At 47.7% G+C, this 25250-nt stretch overlaps 1 protein-coding gene across 1 annotated transcript in view; it reads left to right on the top strand.

Annotated features, from left to right (window-relative positions):
- The window catches only part of LOC8040230 (homeobox protein EMX1), a 112907-nt gene that overhangs the window by 55404 nt on the left and 32253 nt on the right, over nt 1–25250 (top strand). Inside the window, exon 2 of the mRNA XM_029968530.4 lies at nt 20487–20659. Coding sequence (XP_029824390.3) covers nt 20487–20659 — 173 coding nt within the window. The remainder of the gene's footprint in view (nt 1–20486; nt 20660–25250) is intronic.

The following is a 25250-nucleotide window of genomic DNA, read 5'->3' as shown; positions in this document are numbered from 1 at the left end:
GGACCGCGAAAACCATCTACGAAAACTCCCTATTAACGACTTTTTGCGAGGATATTGCCGTAGGAGATGACAAGCGAAGGAGAAGGGGACCCTCGTCCATTGACAGAAGATATCCTAGAGCAGGGGTCTCCAAACGTTTTGGCCATGTGGCCGGGTTCGGGATTTATCGCAGTTTGGAGGGCCGGAAAATAAATGAGAAAATATAAATAAGAACACTAAAAAAATAAACCTCAAGAAGGATTGAAGTACAGAAACTTAAACTAGAGTAAACATATTTAATATATATATATATATGTATAAAAGGTTGATAATTTTTTTTTTCATTCAATACGTTGCTAACTTGGGTACGTTAAGAAACAATTGTGGGCCGAAAAACTCAACAGGAATATACAAAAACGCATAGAAGCTTTGGCATACTCACACATGGCCGAACACTGGTCGCAATGGTTGAACGATAACATTATGTAATAGTTATTGCACAGAACACTAAGCACGATATGCGTGAGAACGCAAAGAAATTTTGACATTTTTACGCAGACTTGAAACAGGTGTAGTTTTGTGTTATCTCATTCTTTCTGATATCTTCGTTTGCACATTTAGTGCGAGTCGTAGCGCCGTTTTCTTTTTCCTCCTTTTTCGTTTTAAAGTGCTTATTTTTGAGTTGGTAGCAGTGGGCCGCAAGGCCATCCGCGGGCCAGCCAGAACGGCTCCGCGGCCTGAATTTGGTCCGCAGGCCGGGGATTGAAGACCCTGTCCTAGAGCATAACTCTGAAGCTGCAAGGCAGAAGTCGTCGAAACAAAGCAGATCGCCGTTGCACGGCCATCGCCAGAGGGCTGACCACACGGCCATGCATCGTCCTCCTCCCCGCGACAGTAGTCAGGGCCCGTATGCCAACGACAGGCGAAAATCACTTCCGCCAACGCCACGCATGAAGTGGAATCGATTCGATGCATAATTCTGGACGCAACGGGCGCGCGTAGCCTGCTGCAACCGCCTCGGTCGCTAGGCCTAAACGGTCGTAATGGCCGCCCGCGGCCAGCGCTGCCCGAATCCCATCAGGCACGCGAAACAGAGGGGAAGCACGACTGTTTAATGGTAAGCAGTTGCCAATTAGGCAGGCAGCCGCGAAAGACTGCTTTGGCTTCGGGGAACCCGAGGCAGCGCTCATTTGTCGACGCCTGCATGGGCGCTTCGAGCGGCTGCAGCGGCGATTGTCCGGCCCGGGGGCAATTATCCGGGCGCTAATTGGCATCCGTCGTCCTCGCGATTCACTCGTGGGCAGGTACGCTACCGAACGTCGCTGACCTTGGGCCGGAAGCGCCGGGCCTTCGCTAATTCCATTAACGATGCGCGTCGCGTCGCGCTCGCTCGCTCCGAGCTGAGTCGCGCGGGCGGGCATGAATGGCGTTCGTCATCTCGCATCCGTGGCGTTCACTGGACTCAGTGCATGAACCGGAGGACCTTCCGACTGCAGCCTGTGATACCAACGTGCGTTTCGTGTGAGTTGGTGAACGTGATGAGTGTGCCGTTCTTCAGCCTTTGCATCGCCTATCACCCGGGCGAAACATGCTGGGTCACTGAGCTGTGGACACGCACAGCAGATCAACAGCGCATGCTCAGAAGGCGTTTCACGGTTCAATACACAAAAATGGCAGTGCGCAAAAGGCGATGTTTCCAAAGGTCTTTTCGCTTAGATGTCTTAGCAGCCTGTTCGTGTTTCTGCTGCGTTCTTTTTCTCCAGTAACTATGAACCAGGATGCAGAAATTACAACCAGGGCATTGCGCACTCGACACTTTAATAAGCGAGGAGTTTCGTAGACAACGAGAGATGTAGACTTATTTAAGTCAATGCGCTCTAAAAGAAGATATCTGTTGATCAGACAGCATGGTTGTTATAAATGTATCTTAAACACGTAAAAAAAAGAAGAAAAAACTTTTAAAGAGATTTTTAGAGAGGCAACTTTTAAGATACAAGAACGACAACCAGCTTTAAAAAGAAAGTTCATTATACTCTTAACAAGACTGACGGAAGAAGCAAATCTTCAGCGGTGCTTGAAAATGCGTTTCATCCAATCAAATATGATCTGACCTTTCTCTCGATTTTACATGACGACATTTAGCACCGATTCTAAAACATGACTGGTTCAAAGTCCTAGAAGGGAATCTTTGGTACTGCAGGGCATCGATCAACATTCACTGCGCATTTCAGAGGAGGACAGACGCCACCGCCACCCAAAGGAGCCCGTCAGCTATTTCTGTAATTTCACACACCGAGCACTCGGAGCCAAAACCTCCCACCGGCTTTCTTGTCCCCCCCCCCCCCCCTCTTTTTTTTATTTGTTTTGTCAAGAAAACGGGGTTTGGACCCGAGAGAAGACGGCGAGGGATGGCACCAGTGTAGTTCCCGCGGCCGAGAACAGACGCCGAGGTATCCGAGCGTGAGCGAAGAAAGTGACGTCGCCCGCCGAAGGGCGTTCTTCTCAAAAACGGGAGGGGGTCGCGAAGGGGGTCCCCTCATTAGCAAGTGCCCAACGGTGCAGTCAGTCACAGGCGGTCGCGTTCAGCTGCGCTCCGGACAGCGGAGGTCCCGGCGGGACGTCCCTAATTGGGAGGACAGCCGCGTTGCACGATGACTGACAGCTTGTCCTCCCCCCCCCCCCCCCCCCCCCCCCCCCGTGCGTACGACGCCCCGAGAGAGCCGCAGACAACACATACGGACACACACAAAAAATGAAATGTGCCGTGTCACTTCTTCGTGCTCTTCTTCCGCGCCGCTAGCACTTGCGGCAAGGCGGGCGGTGGTCGAAGGCCCGTGTTGGGCCGGAAAAAAGAAGATGCACCTGGCACAGCAGGCTGCGGACCGCGGTGGGACGGAGTGAAAACCATGGCACTTGGTTGCTGTCTGTCATAAGGTAGGAACTTCACGAGAGGCTTGACCCCCGAGCGCCCAGAGAGAAACGACGTCACCATACGCAGCCGAGTAGGAGCTCGCTTTTTCTCTGACGTTACGGAAAGGGAGGAGCATCCGTCAATTTACAGAAGCAAATCTCCGACTAACGTTCAATAAAGCATGTACGCGTAAGAAACTTTGACGAGCCTGAATAGCACATGCTCTCCCAGGATGAGCAGCAAAAAAAAAAAAGAAAATATATATATCATCCTAAAAAATCTGCTCTTGTAAAAAGAAAAACAAAATTGATGAAGTTGGGAGGCACAGCATGTTTCGTACATGCATATTAACAATTGACAGCAAGGTTACTGGCCGCCGCCATGGTCTCTGTTCGTGCGGACAAGCCCGTACAATTTCAAGCTTGCCAAAGCTACGTTCACGTGCAAGCTGCACTTGCATTCATGGGGCACCATTCGTGGCGCCATGCTTGCCATTGTGTATACGCGCGGTGTGATCTGTTTCCCTTTGCGTTTCACGCCCGACACACTCATGCACTTCCCGAGTTGATTAGAACTATGGAGACACTTTTAAGGTTTATTCGGGACCCTTGACGTTGTGAGATCACGCCGGGAACTACGTATCGTCATTGAAAGGCCAGCTGTGGCGCGCTGACAACGGCCAGCTACCGCAGGCTCCCTTCAGTCCAACTGCTCTTGCACTCCATTCTGCCTCCTCCAAGCGGCGCCCCAGCGAAGGCGTCGGCTTACGGATCACATGTTTCTGGGTTCGATTCCAGCTGCGGCGCATGGTAAATCTTGCTAATTATGATTAAGTTGGCTTCATTATAGCCAAATATGATTCCGCCATACTTTGTTCGCTTACGCATTACCTGTTTTGGGCTATCAATTCTGTATGTTAGCTTGAGACGCGTGTAACGACATTTCCATATTCTCGAGCGCAACGCTTCTCGCCTAAAATTCAGCCAATCAACACGTTGCCAGGGGGGGGGGGGGGGGGGGGGGGGGGGGGGGCATAGGGCCCGGGCCCCCCCCCCCCCCCGAAATCTTCCGTTTTGCTGGGACCTCCTCTCCCCCCTCTCCCTCATATAGCATTTTTGTCATGGGCGCCCCCCCCCCCCCCCCCCCCCCGAAACAAAATCCTGGCTACGCGCCTGCTTCTAGTATATCATTGCACGTGTTGGGGCGTTTGGGACGTGTTATATGCTTGACTACGACAGCGTAGAGCTTGTGGCTTGAGGGCTGCGATTTGCAAACGCTTATGCTCGAGTCCCATTAGAGCGACAAACAAAAACAACCGACACGGATCAATAGGGACTTTTAGCAAACCGTTACCGTGTTCCGAGTACTGCACTACCGGAGTATTTGAAGCATGCTTTCAAACGCGCGCCCGGGTTGATACTGTGACCGCGGGGTTTTCTAAAAATCCCTATTATCAAAGGCTGCAACATGCGCGCGAAGTTACCTTTTTACAGGGTTGCCGTTTCTCGGTGTTCGGGAAGAAAGCAAGCGTGATTGCAAGCCTACCAACCTTATACCTTCTCCCGCATGCTACACGTGCTTGAGGCTCGTCGGTGTCGCTTATTTCTATTTGTCGCTTTAGTGGAAGTAAGGAATTACCAACGCCACTGCACGCTCAGTGTGCACCCAATGGCGGCACAGAGCTATAAACGACGTCCAGCGAATAGGCAATGCACGCCACGAAGAAGTGCTGCCCGGAGATCGGGAAATCCCGTAAAAACAAGCCTGAAAAAGGTCGCGTTGTCAGAGCCCGCTTCAGGCAGAAATAGACTGCTTACCGGAAACGCGCAATGTACACAATGTATACACGCGGATACAAAAGTCGGTCACTTAGCTGTCAAGTATTTATTGCTAGCTAAAACGGCTGTTTTGCGCGCCCCAACTCGACCACCCGCGCGTTTCTTCGATCGTGCGCTGCGTAGAAACTGCGCGACCTTTTGGGCCGAGAAACGGACGTTTCAAAGCAAGAACCCGCGGGGAGCTTGGATTGATGGCGCAGACTGTGCCGGGGGCTGAGTTGTGGCCGAACGGTTATACAGCGAGCATTATGCTTCGTTTGACCTTGCGATGGACCGCACGGGACGTTTAAAGAGTCATCGAAGCCAACTCGGTGACATGTGCGCGTCACATGACCTTCGTATAGCAAAGCGTGGTAGAGCCACACGATACGTTCGCAGCTCTTGTTTGGCTGGGATGATTCGTAGCGTCCGCTCGGGACTTTGAAAAGGTGAAACAGAGTACAGCTGCTTTCTTAAAACACTGGATGCGTTTGATATTGGAGGCCCTAAAGTAGAACGTTTACTTTCTACATTCTTGGCAACTTTTTTTTTATAAATTAAGCATCTGTCTTTCTTACCAAATATTTTTGCCTTTTTTTAATCTTTTATTTAACAACATTTCTCGCCCTGCTTGTGCCAAAGCCGAAGTGAAAAATACGAGCAAAGCAACTTAAATAAATAAATACTATACAATGTTAACACGTTATAGAGAACCCTTCCCCTCCAACAAGGGCGTACAGAGAAAACACGTTGTGGTACGGTCCTACTCTATACAATCAAAGTACATAAAACATTATAAAATTCAGAGGTGTACAGAGCAACAACGGAACCTGGACGCTTGTTCCACGGATATATCTCCTGTACAAAAGAGATTCTTTAATAATGTTCATGCGGGCATCGATGGCCGGCGAGCACTTTTGGATGATTCATTCATTCAATCAATCAATTAATCAATTAGTCAATCAATCAGTCCATTCATTTATCTTTCTAAAGGAAAGATGGTAGGCTCGGGCCAAAAGCTGCAACACGTGCAGCTTGACAAGGCCCCAGCTCCAAGATATCAGCCCGCGTACAGGGCATTGTTCACAAAATAAAAAAGATGAAAACATTCTTCAAGTTTAGAAGGGCGAAAAAAGGAAACAGGCACAAGACTCCAATGTAACATATAACACCAGTTGACACAGTATACACCTAAGACACGAAGCCTGAAGTTAACAACTTCGACAGTATCATCAATAAAGCTTCAAATGGTAAGCTATAGCTAAAATCTGTGTTGACATTCAGCTTGTTCAAAGAAGATGGCAGTACATATTATATGCAATCGATGTCAGTCCATCGTTTGTCCGGAAAGGGGGGGGGGGGGGGGGGGGGGGGTACACTCTACTCTTACTTCGCCGCGTGTTCTGAAAGCTAGTATTTTTATTTAAATTTGCTATTTGTAACGCTCGTAATAGACGTGCAAGAAATAGAGGTGCAAGGCAATTTACATGTGTATGCACATCACATAGTTTTATTTAAGTGGCCACGATACGCACAGTACACACGTGTAGAGCTTTCTAGTTTCCGCCGTACCAGCTCTCCCGCGTCCTCCGGAAAGAAGAAACAGAAACAAGCGAAGATTAAAAACTAAACGGAAGTTCCAATTCGCGTAAAGAATCTTCCGCCCTAAGTGTAACGCAAACAATCGTCCGCAGTCCGTATGGAACAGACCAGTCTGAATAGTCCACGTGTTTACCCAACTTTTATGCCTTCCTGCTCTACAAAAGAACAACAGACAGAGACGAACCCCGCAACGACAAACTCCCCTCCGCCTCCGATGCCCCTGCTGCCGTATGCCTCGCACGCTGACTAGACTCAGCAGTCGCGCTAACTGCCCCGAATCCAACAGACGGCCGAGCCAAGACAAGTCCAGCCCTTGTCCGCGCGCGCGCTCCGCCGAAGATATACGGCAACGGGTGGAATTCCCTGGTAATTGGGTTTCCGTTCGCTGTCTGTCTGAGCGCGCTCATTGCTGTTATCTTTGGGGGCCGCCGCTGCTGCTGCTGCTGTCTTCGGCTGGCAACTTTACGAGATGTGCTGAAAAGACCCTCGACGTCGAAGACGGGCCGCGGCGGCGGAAGCGAAGACGGCCAGGGCGTAAAGCGCGAAGCGCTGTGGAGTCTACGGAGAAAGCGTTTCTCTTCCCCGAGGGAACGCACAGGCCTAAACGTGTGCGTCCCAACGAAAAAGCTTCGGGACTACTTGGGGTTCCCTGAGCATGGCCAAAGAGGAAATTGAAGCAGGGCGCTGATGGTGGGCCATTACTTCATTTGGCGTTTGGGGAAATAACGAACAGAGGGTCATTTGAGTTTTTTTTTTTTTTTTCTTTTTTGGTAATCTGGCCGCTGTTGTTGTTTCTGGAAGATATAGACGCGTTTTAGTTGGTTTTTCTTTTTTTCTTTCTCGAAGTCATTGTTGATTTATGTTCTGGTTCTGCGGGAGTGGTCGAGTTTCAGAAGTCTTTAATTGGGGGTGACAGGTGTCGCTTGCACTTTAATATATCCTGCCGAATTACACAAGGAAGGGGAGCGGGAGGCTGGTGTGCGGCCTGGCGACCTCGTTTTTTCCGGGTGAGCGCCCACCCTGAGATTACATGAGTGCAGAGAGCGATTACTCTATGCTACCCGGTATTATTTAGCTGAAAGAAGGGGCGGGGAGGGGTGGGGGGAGTACGGAGAAATGGCCTTTTAATTGAATCGGATAATAAGTTGACCTGGGTACGCGAAACGTTCTGTATGCGGATTGCGTCGATTTGAAGAGTTACCATAAAGCGATAGCTTTTACGCTCGAGGCTTTGGACGGTTGGATTGCCAAACAACCCCTTAATTTAGTTTGGTAAAGACCAGAGTGCATCGAAAAATATTTTGGGCGTGGTGCTCTGCATCGCTTCCTTGTTGAACTATGATTTTGTCGATGCTGGATATATGTATATACACATACCTGTCGCCATATCACGTATCTCGTGTCGTGGTGCACTATGTGAAATCTACAGTTACGAGCTCGCAGGTTAAAATGACCCTCGTCTCGTGAGCGCCCGTTGATCTAAAAATTGTTTTAGTCACCAACCTGCCCTCTATGTACAGTATTGTGTGTATATGATATACTCCACCTTCTTCAACTCGGTAAGTCGTCAGATCTATAGACCGTGTAGCAAACAGATGGTCCGCCGAGTAAAGAGGTCTCCGAACCAAAGACGGAAAGCGCGGAGCGTGCACTTTTAGATGGAAGCGGGAACGTTTCTCGCCGTTTTTCGGTCTGGGTAACATTGCGGAGAGATGGTGCGCGTGACGTCGAGTCAGTCGTTAAAAAGATGTCACTAATCACAGACGAATGAGAATGTCTCCGTCGACCTTCTCTTTCGCCTTTACCTCCTCTCCACTGCCCTCGCCCCTGTGATTGGTTGCGCCTGGTGGTTTCGTCACGCACGCATTCTAAGGCCCCACCCGGGTGCCCCCCGTCGAAAAAAGCGGGACGAAGCGGACCGCGTCGGGAAAACTCTCCGCTAAGAGTGCACGCTTCCCGCTCTCCGTTTTCGGTTTGGAGACCGGCTCAATTCGCCAGGTTGGTCGCTTTGTCTCTTGGGGCAATAATCAACGGCGAACCACCGTTGTGCCGATACGGGTCATCGTCGAGCAGTGCGACTGAAAGTCAGCGACGGTGCTCTTATAACAAGAAACGTTACTCTAATTTATGACACTCAGTATGAACGGATATGACATCCGATACTAATGAACAGACACCTAGCGGCAGGTCTCTAATTTCCATGCAGCAAAACGAGCTCGCCATTCGTTAAGCTGAACTGCTATAAGATCACAAAAAATACAATTTGCAGACAAAAAAGCGTGTTTCTTCCTTGCATGACATTAGGCATGCTGTCGCATTAGTCATACAAAAACTGTCCGCAAACATGTTTGAAGTGCTTGAGGCATGCCCGCATATCGTGCTGTCGTCATGTCTCCAACGAACACTGTGTTTTTTGTATATGAGCAATTCTTGGTCTGTGGCGTTGCGTGTGAAATATTATACGTGCTTGGGTCGGCGTCCCGCTAGTTCCAGTAAGCATCGTGTAAAGTGAGAAAAAACAAAACATTGTAACTGAATATCACTGCACCTCCCCTTTAATAAGAACGCCGAAGAAGACGAAGCATCACGCTCGGAGTTTCTGAAGTCGGTGGCTATCATCGTCATCATCATTTATTTTACTGAAGGACCCGCAAGGGCTGCTTGTTAAGGGGTGTCCAAACAGGACACTACAAAACGCACGACTCCGACAAATCGTGAAAATTGAAGCGGGCGCGAAGCGGGCGCGTCCGCTTCAATTTTCACGATTTGTCGGAGTCGTGCGTTTTGTAGTGTCCTGTTTGGACACCCCTTTACACGAGGGAATAGGCACGCTTATAAATATAAAACGCCAAGAACGAAACAAAAACGAAATTGAAAAAAAACAACAACACTGTAATCTAATTTGAGGGGTTAGAGAGGAAAAGGGCAGTATAGGGCTGCTGCAAATATATTTGTGTTACTTATAGACACGGTATACAGACATATATACCAATGACAATAATAATCCCTGGAGAACGGGAACAAAAGGGACAAAGGACAAACACAAATCTCCAAACAGACGGAGATTTGAATTTGTCCTTTGTCGCTCTTGTTCCCCTTCTCCAGGGTTTATTATCGTCATTCTCCTCCAGCTCGCTTGTACCTTGGCATGAAGTGCATTATCATAAGAACCTTAAGATGCAGGCCGTTACTCTTGTTGGTGTTAGCCTACTGGCAGCTGATAAAACCTGTTTGCTCTACTGACTTCTAACTCCTGCTTAACTCAGTTGATAGAGTGCTCCACTGGAAATGGAGATCTGGTCCCTGGTTCGACACCAGGACCAGGCGAATTTTTTCAGTCGTGCACTAGTCACGTAGCTGTGTTTGGAGATTTGTGTTTGTCCTTTGTCCTTCTTGTTCCCTTCTCCACGTATTATTATCGTCATTATTGTACAGTTCTCTTGCACCCTTGCATTAATTGCATTACATACCAAGCCGTACTGGCCTGACTGGCATCGGTATAAGATCCCCTCGTAGAGGTTTCTATTGGGCGTGTACTTCCAATGTTAAGAAGCTAAACGTTGATTTTGTTTTTATTTACTGTTTTTGTTATTGTTGTATCGTTCAGTAAACAGGGGTTACACGTAGTTAAAGAAAGGCTTGAATATAATTTACAAAGCGTCGGAAAATTTTGTTCATCTGAAAAAAGGAAGACAAAAAAAAGACCACTTTTTTACATAGGATGGGTGCGTGTGTGTATTTTCTATTATACGTACTAACGCACGTAAAACGGGGCAAGACGAAGGTACTTTGAAACAAAGTTAGGCTTTTCGAAGTGTTTATTCTCTAGAAGACCTTCAACGCGCTGTTTCTTGCGGATTTGTAGAAGTAAGCTATGCCATGTGAACTTTGGACTCTCGACATATTGCGCAGGCGTTTGCGGCCGACAATAATAAAGAAATAGTCTCGGATAGGTCGCATTTTCTCCTGATTCGTAAACAACTTCTGTCATTTCAAACATTCTCCTGAATAGGTCACGTCATTCGTCTTGTCCAGAACATTGTTCTGCCTAAGACTGTGAAAGGCTACATTAATCGAAGTTCAGGATTGGAAGATTTAGAAGCTTTGCACAGAGTTGTTCGAAGTGGACATACTGGGTGGCTAAAACTTCGAGTAAGGGCAAAAACGCAATTAACCTTGAGCACGGCGCGGTTTAAAAAAAAATAGTATTATTCAAAGAATAACTTAAGTAACTTTCGTAAACGTTTGAATTCCTGTAAGGAGTTATAAGAGAGACAGAGAGAGAAAGAGAAAGTGAAAAAAAGAAAATGAAAACACCGTATTATAAATGAATAAAATGTGCTATTTAGGAGTACTTCACGAACAAATAGCTATCAGTTCTTCTGCAGTGTATCTGCGTCACAAGAAACAAGATGTACCTAACCTGCTGTAAAACGTTTCGCATATAAAGAGCACCTGCGTGTAACCCAACCAAAAAATTGTCGTCTAAACGTTTAAAATTGGTCTTCATTAAGTTAGGCCTGTTAGCGCTCTGCGGTGTGCTTGTTACCTTCAGTTCCGCCGCGTATCTATCGAGTTTATTTTTCATAGTCAGAATCTATTATTTTTGGTATTTCAAAGAGTATATCTAAACCCTGTTCCCATAAAGTATAAACTCGGTCTCCTCTCCACAACGATGTAGCATAAAAACAATTAGATCTAGGTTATTTTTGCCTTGGTTATAATTAATTTTGGTGGTAAACGTTTGCACCTGATATCGCTACTAATAGTCAAGACGACTTTTTATTATCATGATGTACAAGCAATAAATTTGCTACTGAGATTACCTCTAGTAGCAAATATTTGAGGACCATGCATGTCCTCAAAAACCTGCGTATCCGGTTGTCCTAGATCGACACGAGTGTCAGGGTCGTTTAGGGATAATGATTTCTTTTTTCATTTACAACTTCACCGTCTGGCACGGTCGTGCCATCTCTTGGTAGTGTCGCTAAACCATCGCCGCAGTGTATTTGCGTTAAGTGGTTAAGGTTCGTTTGTCCTCGTTGGTGATCCGGATTCTAGAACTCAAAACACCGCTTAAAAACCTCACTAAAGTTTTGTTTTTTTGACGCTGTTTTATGAAAACGAATTTTCACATAACGTAGCGCAATAATTCAAAGTTTAATTGAGATGGCTCAATTACGCTGTTTCTGTGCCAGCTGCTTCCGCGACTTTAGCTTTCCTCCTGGAACATAGATTAATGTGGTGTCTGTATCCAAACCGTTTTTACACTCGGATCGGACACATCTGAACACTGAACAGTTGTTCAATTCCAACTCGTCATATTGGTCGTGTGCATGCTTATCCAGCCTGTGGTTGGTCGATGACGAAATGCGGCACTTTACGTCATCAGGTTAGAAGACAAAATTGATTGACCGCAGTGCGACTACTTAAACGTAGAATCAGCGACGCTGTTAGTGTGAACAAGTATAGTGACCGTTTTCTTCTCTTTTTTTTTTTTTTCTTCTTAGAAATGTAACCAAGACTATTAGTGTGCTGGAAAGTGCATAACTACCGTACTGGCCTAAGCGGTAATACTTGGTGCCCCGCGAATAAGTAATTATGTTGTGTGTATGTTTAAACAGTCCGAGGTTAGTCAGCCTGAATGTCCGTATTGTGTCTCTGCTGTTGATGCGAAACTTACACAGTGCGGTACCACTGCTAGTCTGGGGTCTTTAAGGGCCATCACGCAGTAGTGATGCACGACCGAACGCACCTCGCACGCTCATCCAGGTCAAAACGAACAGGTCTGGGAATCGAACCCAGGATGCCTGGGTTCTGTAGCGCGAGCTTTCGCTCTACGCGCTACGAGCTGCAGAGCGTTAACGCACTCGGGCAGATATCCACCTCCCGCCAGTGCCATTTCCAAGTAAAATACGGAAAGGTGAAGATTTTTACGCAGTTTACACTGGGAAAGCGGCGCCCCCCTCTCATATCAGAATTGACAGAAGCGAAATGAGCACTGATAATGCTCGACACACCAAGAAATAAATTTTAAAACTAATCAATCATTCCATCACAATCTAAACCCCGAGATGAGGAAGATTATTATGTTTTCTAATCTGCTCGCTTTGATTCTTTTTTTTTTTTCTCACAATCACTTCTGTTTTATTCGCATTTCTCAACAACCCTCCCAGAGGTGACGCTGGTGCCACGAAGGTAGTTTGGCCGCAATGCATCCGTGCATGTGGGAATGCCAGCTTGACAGGGGCTATCTACTTTGGTCAGTACGAACGATTTTGGTGGAATCAAATTTGATTCTGGAAATGAATAACGTTTAAGTTTGCTGGACTCTCTGTGTACCGAAAGCAATAGCAGCCCCTGGAATATGGTTCTTTACTACGGAGAGCAGAACTAAAAGATTGACTGTCTTCTTTCTATAAAATTAGTTGCTAGGAAAAAATAAATAAATAAAACAGCCCAATGGGGATCAATTTATAAAATGTACGTTCTCAATCTATAATCATCATTAATTACAATGAAATTATTTACTTCTGCACGTTTTTTTTTTTAGATACGGGGGCTGGTTCTGTTCAACTAAAATAAAGTTTGTACCGGTGTTTAGATAAGAACAGCCAAGAATCATTTAGAGATGCAGACGCTGCCTGACTGAGATACCGATTCTATTACCTCCTCATGTTCTTTAGAAATGGGTCCTGCTTATATTCAGGAACTTCTCGCCCTCCAGAATCGTTCGCAAGCGCCGCTAAGCTAAACAAAAATACTAAAAGCGCAACAAAAATGCGGGGTGAAGTATGTAGGAAGTTTCATATACTATCGCCACTCTTTTGTCCGCTTTATTGAGAACAGCCCTTTTTTTATTTTCTCTGTTTACACCATCGGACCCCCTCACTCGCGCCGCACCTCGAACACGAGCCGATATTTCCTCTTTGGCGACTCGCCCAGCGGTGGTACCGATGAAAAGCCTAATGTATCGTCCACCTACCGTCGCTTCCCCTCGCGGTAGACATCTTTAGATTGATACAATAACTCCGCAATGAATGGCTTCCCCCCATCCTCTCACCCTCATTGACAAACCAATAGAAAGCGGCGCTGCGGCTAGGCTTTGATTCGCCAGTGCGGGGGGAACTCCCTAAACTCGGCTAAAGGACCAATCAAGAACCGAGAATGATGCCTAAGGAGGGTAAGTGGAGAGGGAGGTTAGAAGGAGAGAAGGTTGATTTCGATCCAAGCTCCCCGAAAAAAAAAAAAAAGAAAAAAGGAGAGAAAACACCGAGCAGTAGGGATGAAAGCGCTACACAACCGCTGTTGTGCGATAGTCTCCCCCTGGCGAACGACTCATCATCAGGGTCGCGCTCTTCAAAAGCTTGAATAGAGAGCGGGCGGGATTCGGCCGGCATTCCGCGTTCTGTTCGCGCAATATCCATACGCACACACACACACACGCTCACTCTCACACATGCACACGCGCGTGTGCGCACGCAAGGGAACTGACACACACAGACATATCCCCGGCGTAGCCTAGAACATAATACGCGCTGAAGGGAAGTACATATCCGCGACATATGTTCCCTCATTTATGCCGTCCCCCCCCCCCCCCCCCCCCCCCCCTCTCCTCCTCACCGACATCCGCTGTCGGGTAAAAGATGGACGCCTGTTGTCGGGTTCCCCCTCCCGTTCGGGGTTTTGAGTACATAGGGGTGTGCGCGCCTGAATTATACGTTTGTTAAGCCTCATTGTTATGCCTAACGTTCGTGGGTTTTGGCCCCGGGATCGGGATAAAGATGTCGGAACGATTTGATCGACTAAAGGGGAGAGGGCGGGCGGCGGGAGTACAGGGAGCTAGTCTGAGGCAGCCCTCGCGGACCGGCGTCGTTTGAATTTGAAGTGGGTAGAGCCAGCTCTGCCGCTCCGTTTCCGAGTGTTGTATTATGCGCGGAAGGTGCGAGGCTGGCGCCGCTGTATACGGGAGGGCGGACAAAGACCCGAAATGGCGAAAAAGGCGGAGGGGGACTCGGGCTAAGAATGGCCAACGGATTCGGTCCGGGGCCGTGCCGAAGCGTCAATGGGCTCCTAATTCAGCGCTCTGGTTACGGAGCGTCCCTGCAGTCCCAGGTTTGGGTTGGGCGCCGTGTGTTTCTGATTAGAGGCGCCATTTACAAATCGAGGCTCGGCTGTTTTGTTGTTCGTGCGCATTTGTGAGTGTGCATGTGTGTGTGGCGCCGACACGTTTTGGATTCGGGTTCCTATAGAAAAATGTTGTTATCATTATCGCTTTTTTTTTTTTCTTTTGTCGGGAAAATTGTATTTTGCCAAAAGCGTGTACAGCTTCCCACGGGTTTTAGAGGCATACATGCGAGACTCAAAGCGCGTCGCGGGTTTTGAAGTGGCTCTTTCCGCCGGATGATCCATAGGGCATGGATTAGGACTCGTGTGTACGTAGGGTCGACATTTGTGAAATGATTCCAGGTTCGCGCGAAGATTAGGAACCTACAGTTTAGATTCCATATTGGCTTTATTCGAGGCAATACTTGTTTAATTGTTTTGTCAATTATTTTTGTGAGAGGAAAAGCCCAAAAGCCCTAAAGTAGACACTTTATTTTGTTCCGCTCTACAGAACCTGAAAACAATGTGCTAACCACGGGCGATTCGCAGTTGTTATTATTAACACGGCTGAGAAAACTGGAGTTATGAGCAGTGAGGAATGATAGATTGCAGTTGTTATTAAGGTCAGCGAGAACTTGAGAAACGAAGGCTCTGGTGAGTCACGATCATCTCATTTTCGTACCGTAGCTCCACTGCCATCAGGCGGGTGGTTTTAATCTCACAATCACGTCACCAAGCTTTGCGAAGACAAGACTGAAAGAAAGAAACCTCTTTTATCCCCGCAATGTCACCGCGACAAAGAAGCTTCTGAATCAGAGGCTGTCCGTGCGAGTATACTTGGGCCATACCAGTAGGCCTCTGCAGAGTCATGAACATTCCAACCCGATAGCGTTTCATGACCCCTTTAAGGGGTCATGAAACGCTATCGGTTTTAAACATTTGTATGCCAAAAATGCCCATATGCGTATTTCCGCCAAATCAGAAAAAAAAAAAAAAAAACACTTACGGGCGCTGTACTCAGTAAAACCAATTCCGACAATCGCTTCCGTCCCGAGAGGGCATTCTCTTGGAACCTTTTTGCTGCTTGCTGATCACAGTTCATGCGCATTTCAATCGCATCATCAAAACATTATAAATAATTCTCACCACACCCTCGACTCCAAGTTCTTATGGGATGCGCATGTATAGCTTTTTTTTTTAAATCGTTTTCTGTGCGAAGAGCTATTTGCGCGCGCAGAACCAGCCATTCGAACCCCACAAAATGTTCCAGTAAAAAAAAAATAAGAAAAAAAAGAACCGGCTGATACCGAGCCTGAAATAAAATTCCTTTTTAGAAATCAAGCTGATATTTCAGCAGACTCCCATTTGACTTAAAAGGGCACCCGCTTTCTACGAAACCCACTAAACAGATGCCTCTACATGCAGAAATGGCCGTCGAAGCGCACCGAGTAAGTGCAGCCGGCCCCATTGGAAACACTTTCAGCTCGGTGCATCGGAATCAATGGCGATTCGCCCCTTATCATTATTGCTCGAAATGACGGGAAGCGCGGAGAGATAGAAAGCGCTGCCTCTACGTGTATACGTCTGTATACGATGCTGTCGAGGATGACTCCCCCTTCTAAGAGCAAAAATAACCGAGCGCTATAAAATGGGACGCACACACGATGGAGATCGGGACCAGTTTCGAATGTGGGACACATCCATCCTCGGCACTCTTTGTACATTCGTGCCTTAATCGGAGGAGCTATCAAAGACTCGAGTATCGGTTCACTGCGTCTTCCGTCGCAAGCGTTAGACGTGGGCGATGACGGTAATGCAACCAGCTAACCCTTCAGTGGGATCAGGCTTTATATGAGAACCCAGCATGCACGGACCTTGCTTTGCTCGTGTTGGTGTTGGTCACACCGTATCAGGATCACGTGAGAGTGTCAACAACACAGCTGTTTATATGACGTCATAACGCGCCGACCAATGGCGTTGCGCCGCGTGGCAGCGGGGAAAGAGGGGGGGGGGGAGGTTCGCTAATGGTCCCCCTTTCCACTCCCCCCCTTCGCTGCGTATTCACAAATCCAACGGCTCATCGATGGCGGGGCGGTAGTTCCAAGATGGCGGAACACACGGGGATAGATTCTCCAGGATTTCCCGTGCGCCTGGTTGCTGACGCTGGTCAGCACGCTTAATTAATTAATTGTTATACAAATGCGAAGCGGTAAGGACAGGAGCATATTACAAGCGACGGAGATGTTGATGCGCGTCATGAAAACGAGCATGTTGATATTTAAAAATTGCGGAAACTTCAACTTCCGAAGCTTTGTGAAGGGCGAGCCCGGTTTGGGCACCGGCCCCGCCAATGTTTGTGACAAACTATTTCTGTGGGTGATGAAGATATCGTAGTGTTTGCGCTTTGTCTGGCCATTAGGGCTCCAGAAAGTGAGCCGCGCACGGTGAGCATCACGCACCTGAAGAGCAGCGTTCACACTATTGATGTCATCATGTCACAGGCTCACAACTCGCTGCTTACCGTCGCGGTTTGAGAGTATTGCAACGCGTGATCAAACTGCGCTATGGTTATTGATAGGAAATTTTAGAATAGCGTGACCGCCGGCTACCGTACGGTGCAGCATTGCAACCGAGCTTACGCTGCGCATTTGAAGCACAATATTCAGCGCGCTCTGGGAGCGTAGCCGTGCTCACAGTAGCCACCGGTAACGCTATGCTAATACTGCATATTCAAATCATTGGCGTGTTTAGTGGTTTTGAGTATTGTTCTTTAAAAAAATGTTTTAATACACTATACGGTTGCGTACCGTGTTATTTGCAACGTTGCGTCCCGCCTCGCGAAAACTGCCCGTTCTAAGCTCTCGTCGCGAATGGCTGGGTAACACGGACATGCTTAAAATGCTTCGAGCATTTTTTTATTTGCCTTTGTAATCACCTGAAAGCAAAGATGCGTATTTTGTCATTTTAAACTGTTTGGAGAAAATGGTCATGTTCCTTGTAGCGGCCATAAAACGTGAAGCCATTCCCGATATTCACTGCTCGACATACTGTTGCGCGACCAGTTTTCTCCCACGAAGGAGAAATAATATACTTTTTGTAGACTGTACGCTAGAGCTTTACACTATACTAGCGGGAGTATTTGCCGTCAGGTTCAGTACAGAGTGAGCTGTCGACCACAAGACCAGAAATACGCAGCGTACGCGATATACGAAATTTGGTCTCAAATCAAATTACAGATCCCGGTCCCTTCGTGCAACGCTGTTGCGAGACGGAACACAAAAATTCCTATCTTAACGCGCCTACTTCTTTCGTTAAAATCGCTTCACCCACGAACACGCCGATCAGATCCATGTGGTAATAGCAGCACCAAGCACCAAGGCCGACAGTCCGACTCCTCCACCATCTCCGCGCCGTCGCCACCGTCCCCGCTCCTCTGGTTCTTCGTTCGTCCGCGAGAGGGCGAGGGGGGGGGGGGGGGGGGGGGGGGGGGCTGGAGTTGCAAATAGGAACGGGGGCTACGTCCAGGGACTGCGTACCTGTGCTATCGCAATTGGATTGCCTTTGACGGTATGTAAGCCAAGCAATTTATTTTTTCACCTTAAGGTGGCCCAAATAAAAGAACCACCCATGGGTGCACTATCCAGGAACGCCGCTCGCAGCTAATGATTGGTTGAGCCAGCCGAACGTTCCAGTAACACGGCATATCTTCGTCGGCTGATTGGTCGGTTGAAGGGGTCCTCCGACGTTTTATTTCTAGTCTCTGATTTGCCTGAAAATGAGCCAAACACACTACCAAACATCGCTAAACTAGTAACCCAAATATTGGGCCAAAAATATTTTTTTATGCAAAATTATTGAATTGACAATTTTGGTCCTCAACGTAATTTTCAAAGTGAAAGTCTCTGCTGGCAACAATAAGAAAGTGACGTCAGCGGAAGGCAGGGTTTCACTCTTTGTACTTTAGACTTGGTTGTCAACTGCTTACAAGCAGTTTCATGGTGTCAAATGAACCTTATAGAGGTTCGCTCCAGCTTCGCGCTACAGCACCAAACAAATGCTATGCATTGTTCATATTTAGACTGCCCGCTCGACCTGCAAGCCACCCTTTTCCTGCAGCGCAATGAAAAGCGGGCGTATATTTGAATGTGGGTTTCGGCATCATTTTAACTGGCCAATGTCAGAATAACTACTCAGAATTTCGTGATACTAAATAGCATACCGGAAAAGGTAAAGGCTGATGATTCCGAAAATATAATTAGTTGGGGTAGGTTAAAAAAATATATATATTTATACCATACTGCCGGGTCACGCATCTCGCCGCTCTTCCATTGCTCTAGCCTTAATCCAGAACGATGCGTAGATACACAGAGCGGGGGCGGTATAGGCGCCAGCCGTTATCCCTCTAGCGAGAGTTTAATTGGTACGCCCACGAAGGAGTTGAGGAAATGAATACCAACTGTTAGAAGCAAAGGATTACCCGCTTGTATACAGACGTGAGAGTTCGTGTTGTTAGCATAATCCGGCGTCGGACGGGCCCACCTTCTGCACTGGTTTGATTATACCAGTCAAACTAACCGGAAGAGAGAATTGGGTTTAGGTTTTCGTAAATTAGATGTGTGTGACGATGCCAAAGAAGAAAACAAAAAAAATGTGTGGGATTCGATACACGGAGAGCCAAGTATCATTTGCTTCGAGGAGCAGAGATGCAACGATAAGCTGAACTCGTCGAGAGCGTCGTGTGTGTGGGAAGCGCATCTTTACCGGTGTATTTTTTTTCTTTTTTTTTTGTTTTGTTTCGCAAGTAATGCGGTTTGTGGTCGAGCCTCACGACGTTCCACCGAACGGGTTTTGTGTTTTTTGATCCAGGAGTGCTGCCTTGTGTAGATTAGAAGTGTGGGCATAAAACGGCGAGTACACAAAGGTGTACGTTAAAGGGGCGGTGTAATAATTCTTGTACTTCGCGCGAATACCGCTTAGAACGAATCCCTACCGCTTAGGACCAATGGAACACGCATTCGTTTTTCTCCCCACGCAATAAACGTCGCAGAAAAATTTAAAGAGAACCCTCAACTCTCAACTCACGAAAACTCACGTCTGCTTTTCTCCTCGACTCGACCGGACTCGGCCACCAACATGCGAAATCACGTGGCCGTGACTTAAAGTATGCCTTTTTACCGGAAACGGAAGTCCTCCCAGCCGAGCGAGGGAGCCACGTTGGACACGAGCACTGCATCACACGGACGTGTGCGCTCGTCAACAATCAATCCATTGACGAATATTTGAATTCGCGCTCGTGGCGAATGAGTGCCGTATTGGCACTTATCATCGCTTGCCAATGACAAAATGACAAGTTCCAGGGTGTGGTGGAGGCTTGGAGTCATCGGTGCCCAAGCACTTCACAAACGCGTGATTTTTCATTTCGCTTTCGAGTTGCGGAGGAAAGCTAAGGAGGAAGAAATTTAACAAATTATTTCATGGTGCCTTTAAGTTTGGTGTAGCAGCGTATCTCTCTTCGATGTTTCAAAGGACTGAGAGTATGTTCGGCTTCGAGGGATACTATAAGCTCGTAACTACGAACAGTAAAGCGAGCGGCCACGTCTTATTCGGCTAACATCACTAATATTCAAAGTACGAGTATGACTGATATCTCGATTGGAGGCCGGGTGTGTTAGCAGATCGTAGCTCGGAGCACGTCAAAAGATAGGTCGCGCTGTAGAACCCTGGAGAGTCTTTTAATGCCCACCCCTGGCTCTTTCGACCTGGATGGGCATGTACCGGCGAGCGGTCGCGTATCACTACTGCTTAATTAACGTTAAATACCTTAGGCTAGCAGGCGTACTGCTGTGGCAAAAATTTTCATCCTCAGCGTATACGAGTGTCGCCATACCTCAAACGCAGATTGACCTTACGCTGTCTAAACGTAAATGTAAAATTCGTTTTTATTTTGTTTTGTTTCGAGCTTGACTGATGGGGGCTTCAGCCAGAGAAACAAACACTGCCCTGGGCAGAGAGTAGCTTAGCTATAGAGCAGAGTGACGGCGACGACTGAGCTTGTGTCCGTGGTCGTGCAGGTCCGGAGCCGGCGGGCTTCCTGCTGCACCCGTTCCGGAAACCCAAGCGAATCCGGACGGCCTTCTCCCCATCGCAGCTGCTCAAGTTGGAACACGCCTTTGAGAAGAACCACTACGTGGTCGGCGCCGAGAGGAAGCAGCTCGCACAGTCACTCAGCCTCACCGAAACGCAGGTAGAGGATGCGCGCTTATCCTTCTAAAACTTCCCTTTATTGCGGAAAATTTCCCGTTAACTTTAGCGGGCAAAATTGTCACGGCACGTGACATGACGTTACGTGAAATTTGTAGCCTTACACCACGCCAGCACATCACGAAAAATCATGACGTCACATCAGGCAAGAATGTTACAGCGTGGCGTCACGCGACTCCAAATGCCCGCTAGCTTTAACGAATGAATGATGACGGTAAATCTAGCGGGGTAAATTGCGACGTCGCATTACGCTGCGATTTCCCGTTAAATGTAGCGAAAGAATTTCTTCGCTAAATTTAGCGGGCCACAATAGACGCACGAACACATCCCAGGATCCGCTGCGAAACCGCGCCGAAAAACGGCTATCGGCATACAAGAGCAGAACATATTTTAATGGCGATAATTACGGATTGATGGCGGATATTATTCACCACGTAGGCAGAGCGGGAAGGGAGGCATGTGCGCAGAGGCCTCATAATTGAAGTGACGAATTGCATTACTAAAGCGGACGGCCTCAAACTGAACATGATGTTTTAACATGTCCCGCGTCACGCACGTTGTCTTATCTCTGTATATCGGAGCAACTGACTTTCCATCGCTTATCACCCGGGCGCAAAATGCTGAGTCACTGAGCCGTGGACGCATGCGCACAGTCTAAAATACCGAACAACAGAGCAAGAGCGCATGCTCAGAATGCGTCCCACAGCTCAGCAGACAAAGATGGCAGCTCGCAGAACCCGACTTTTGCAAAGGTCTATACAAGTCCTCTGCGGGAAAGCAAAGGCGCAAAAATAATCTTGAGAGCTCACTTCGCCTTTTTACATTATTTTTCGCGAATGTTCAGATTGCGCTGACGTGTCGTTGGTATACATCGTACTCGAGAGTCTCAATAATCTACGCATTATGTAATACGACGTTTTGAGAGAACGAAATCTGAGAAGGTAAGTACAATGGTTAGCTTGAAAGTCGATTTTATTGTTTGCCGACAGTTGTTTTTTTTTCTTTCATTTCCCCACCTAAGTAAAACGCCCTAAAAAGAATAATTATAAAAAAAAAAACCCGCTAAAATGTCGTAGGGTCGCACCTGGTTCTTTTCTTCTGCTTTTACATCATTATGCGTTTTGTTTTCACGACGCTGGCTTTCCACTTGCGAGTTGAAAGACCGGTGTACGCGGCCGAATGCTTCGTTTGCCTCATTGTCAAAGCCAACATTTTGCATCGATTGCGGCACTCTTTCCAAAAGGTGTTTATTTTGTCGTAATGCATTGTGCCATTACCGCGGATATTTTTCGACCTTCATTGACCTTACATGAACAGCCATTGTGGTGACAGTGCTGTCGAGCGCGCGCCTTCTACAGCCATACATTTCGCAAGACTGAATTTGTTTCTCTCGGCAAGAACCAATAGAATGACTTCTGCATCGTACGCTGATGTCACGTGCGAGCCACGCGGGCGAGGAGCCCTTCTCGTTTTTACCTCAAGTAAAAAAAGAAAAGTTTTACGCATTGTTAATACGCTGTGCGAAGCAGTTCTTAAGAAATTCGGTTGTCGGAGGAAGGAGCGATACTTTTTCCGCTTGAAACATGCACGCCTTGATAAGGTACCAACTAAAATGAACCTACATCTGTTTTTTTTTTTCTCTACATAAAAAGGGGAAATTAGTAATGCTCCACGAAGAGCCGGACTTTTTATTACTGCTGTTCTTCAGTTGAAAACGAGTATAGACTTACACATTATTAAGCCAACTGAAATGGACCTCCTGACTGCGCGGAGTCCCAAGGCACGTGGACCGCCAGCATGAACCGCGAAACGCCGCGGGCAGCCTGCGTAGGCCTCGATAAAGGACAATGTACTTCTGCTATTCCGGGGCATCTTCTACTGCTACCACAGAGTCGCAGTTTCAAATGCGTTCTTATATGCGTGTAAATAAACGCCAAACCCGGAACACCCGGGTAGGTTAACGTTATGTAAGAGCATATATTAATTGCCCCATTTTTGTTTTCTAAGGGGACAGCTTTCATTGGTAAACAAGTGGTGGATTTTAAGTGATGAACGAGATTTAAGGTTTTCGATGAATCCGCGAGGCTTATGTTGGTCGAAATTGAGCGAATATACGACCCAAATGTTCTAACTTACTTTGTCCGGAGCATCGTATAAGTTGATCCTAGGTAACAAAACGGCCTGCTTGTTCCGTGGTTCGGTTCAAAGACCGCTAATTCAGAAATTTCAAGACCTCTCCCATTCAACTGAATCTATATCAATAAAGAACCATTGATTCTTTTATTAAAAAAGTTTATCGATTTCATCGTATTAAAGAAACAATTGACGGTTGAAGAAATAGACCCTTTCCAAAAGCCCAACAAGCAACATTGGCGCTCGCCCGTTAGACTTAGACTAGGTGGCGCAAGCTACCGCTCGTTACAAAGGGTATAGCCATTACATCCATCTCCATCTATCCATTGGGCACGGAGTGCGTGATTAGATCCGAGTCCTCGCCGAACTCTGACGCAGCGCTCGTGTCAAATACATGTTCAGAGTGCGTGCCCAAACAATGAGGGACTCGAAAAATCGGCGCACCAGCTAGCAGATGGCGCCTACTTTTGAAAATAGTCTATTGCAGGATGGAATTATGGGTATCACAATAGTAATAGGAATCGTCGCCGGATCGGGCGGGACGTTGCGTGAAGGCTACGAAGTGCGCGTGATGATGTCTCTCCCTCTCTCTTATATTTCAATACGGAACGTCGAATAGCAACGACGGAGAAGATGAGCTGAGTTCCGCTAGAAAAAGTGAGGGCACTAAGACTGAATGTCGAATAACCGAAGGATCGACTCACGAGTCGATCACGCCAAACTCTGACGCAACTATCATGTCCACTGCATGCTCAGAGTACGTGATTTCAGGCAGTGGCGGACAGATGATGGCACGGACTTTTGAAAATGGTCTATTGTGGGGCGCTTTTTGACGACCAGCGGCGTCCAGTTCAGAACTGCGCGAGATAAGCCAGTCTTATCCTAGGGCCAGTACGCTTCTTCTTCCATATGCTATTGTGGTCCCGTGTTTACCTACGCACGATTTCTGGCACGTCAGGAGCCCCCAAAAAACGTGCCCCCAGTATTCTATCCATATTGGTAGGAAACACCGACAGTATTGTAAACTTCAGTAAAGTCACGTATCTAAAAATGCAAGCACCGCCTTTGGCCGCAAAGGGATGATGTAAGCTGAAATTGGCCAATCAAAATCGAATCCTGGTGCCAAAGGATTCCCAAAATGCTTTGCGCGGCTTTACGCCGGAAGGATAGCTTCGATTTTGCAACGGGTCTATCAGCGATGTATAGTTACGACTTAAAAACTAATCCGCATTTCTGAGCTTTAGGTATACCTTAACTGGAGGTCATGACGTCACGCCGAGGCGGTGGTGCTGGCTGCTCAACAGAGCATGCGCGGATACTTAGCTCTTCGAAAAACTGGTTCCTGCGCATGCGCAGTGCCCACAGCTTCTGTGGGCAAACGCACGCTTGTTTTCAAACATTGAGTTGGTGTATGGGGTGCATGGGGTGCCTTAACAATTTCTGGGAGAAGGGAACACGCTTATCGGATTGCAGGTTTAGATAACTGGAGCAGGGGGAGGATTGGGTGGCCGAGTGTGTTAACGCGCCATAGTTCGGAGGGCATCGAGCGAAACCTCGCGCCGTAAGAACCGAGGACCCATACCCTCGTTTCAATCTTGTTAAACATTATTTCGATCTTGATAAGCGTGCATCACCTCTGCGTGACCCACGTTCAAGACCCCCGGCTCGCAGTCCATGGTACTGAACTGGCTAAATTTTTCTCCTACCGCAGAGACACAAGACGCCCATTGGGGCTGACCAACTTCGCACTGTCAAAAGAAACACGCGAAACAATTATATTGATTGTCGACAGTTGCGGTGAACCACTATTTACAATAAAGTTTCGGCAACAATAATTTCTTAGCAACAAGACGGTTGAGGTGCCCTCACTCCGATGGAGCATATACAGGCTACGGCTACTATTTAGCGGATCTGTAGTATACGGTCCAGTTGGCCACAGCGTGCTGCGTGGGCGTCGAGGCAGCGAGGCGCAACCGCCACCTCAGCCCGCCCACGCACGATCCGAACCCGGCCCAAGAATCTTTCGCACCGTGGAGCCGCGCATAGATCACCGCCACACGGCGTGTCCACCCGCGACCTCGCCTCGCTGAGAAACAGCCGTGCGAAAGTGGTCGCGGCGATCGGTCCGCGCTTCCGCGTGCAAGCGTGCGCCGCGTCTGGCCTGTGTATTCTCATGCGGCGATCACCGGGCGACTATGAAGATCGATGGATCTGGAGAAAAAACAACAACAAAGAAAAGCTAAGTTTACTGGGTCAACGAGGCGAGTGGGGGAGGTGCCCGCTATACGTTGAAGTCTAGATAGGGTGCCCTGCCCGAACGCTGCTTGAGGCGGGTGGAGTCGTTGTTGGTTCTACTATAATATGGTATATAACAGTGAGTTCGCGCTTTTATTTATGGGAGTCGAGGCGCGAATAAAATGTGGCGTCCGTCTTTGCTAGAA

This window comes from Ixodes scapularis, unplaced genomic scaffold, assembly GCF_016920785.2.
Source record: "Ixodes scapularis isolate PalLabHiFi unplaced genomic scaffold, ASM1692078v2 PGA_scaffold3__209_contigs__length_174095766, whole genome shotgun sequence".
NCBI classification, from domain to species: domain Eukaryota; kingdom Metazoa; phylum Arthropoda; class Arachnida; order Ixodida; family Ixodidae; genus Ixodes; species Ixodes scapularis.
Note: the sequence above shows the minus strand (reverse complement) of the source record. Positions and strands in the feature narration are given on the sequence as shown.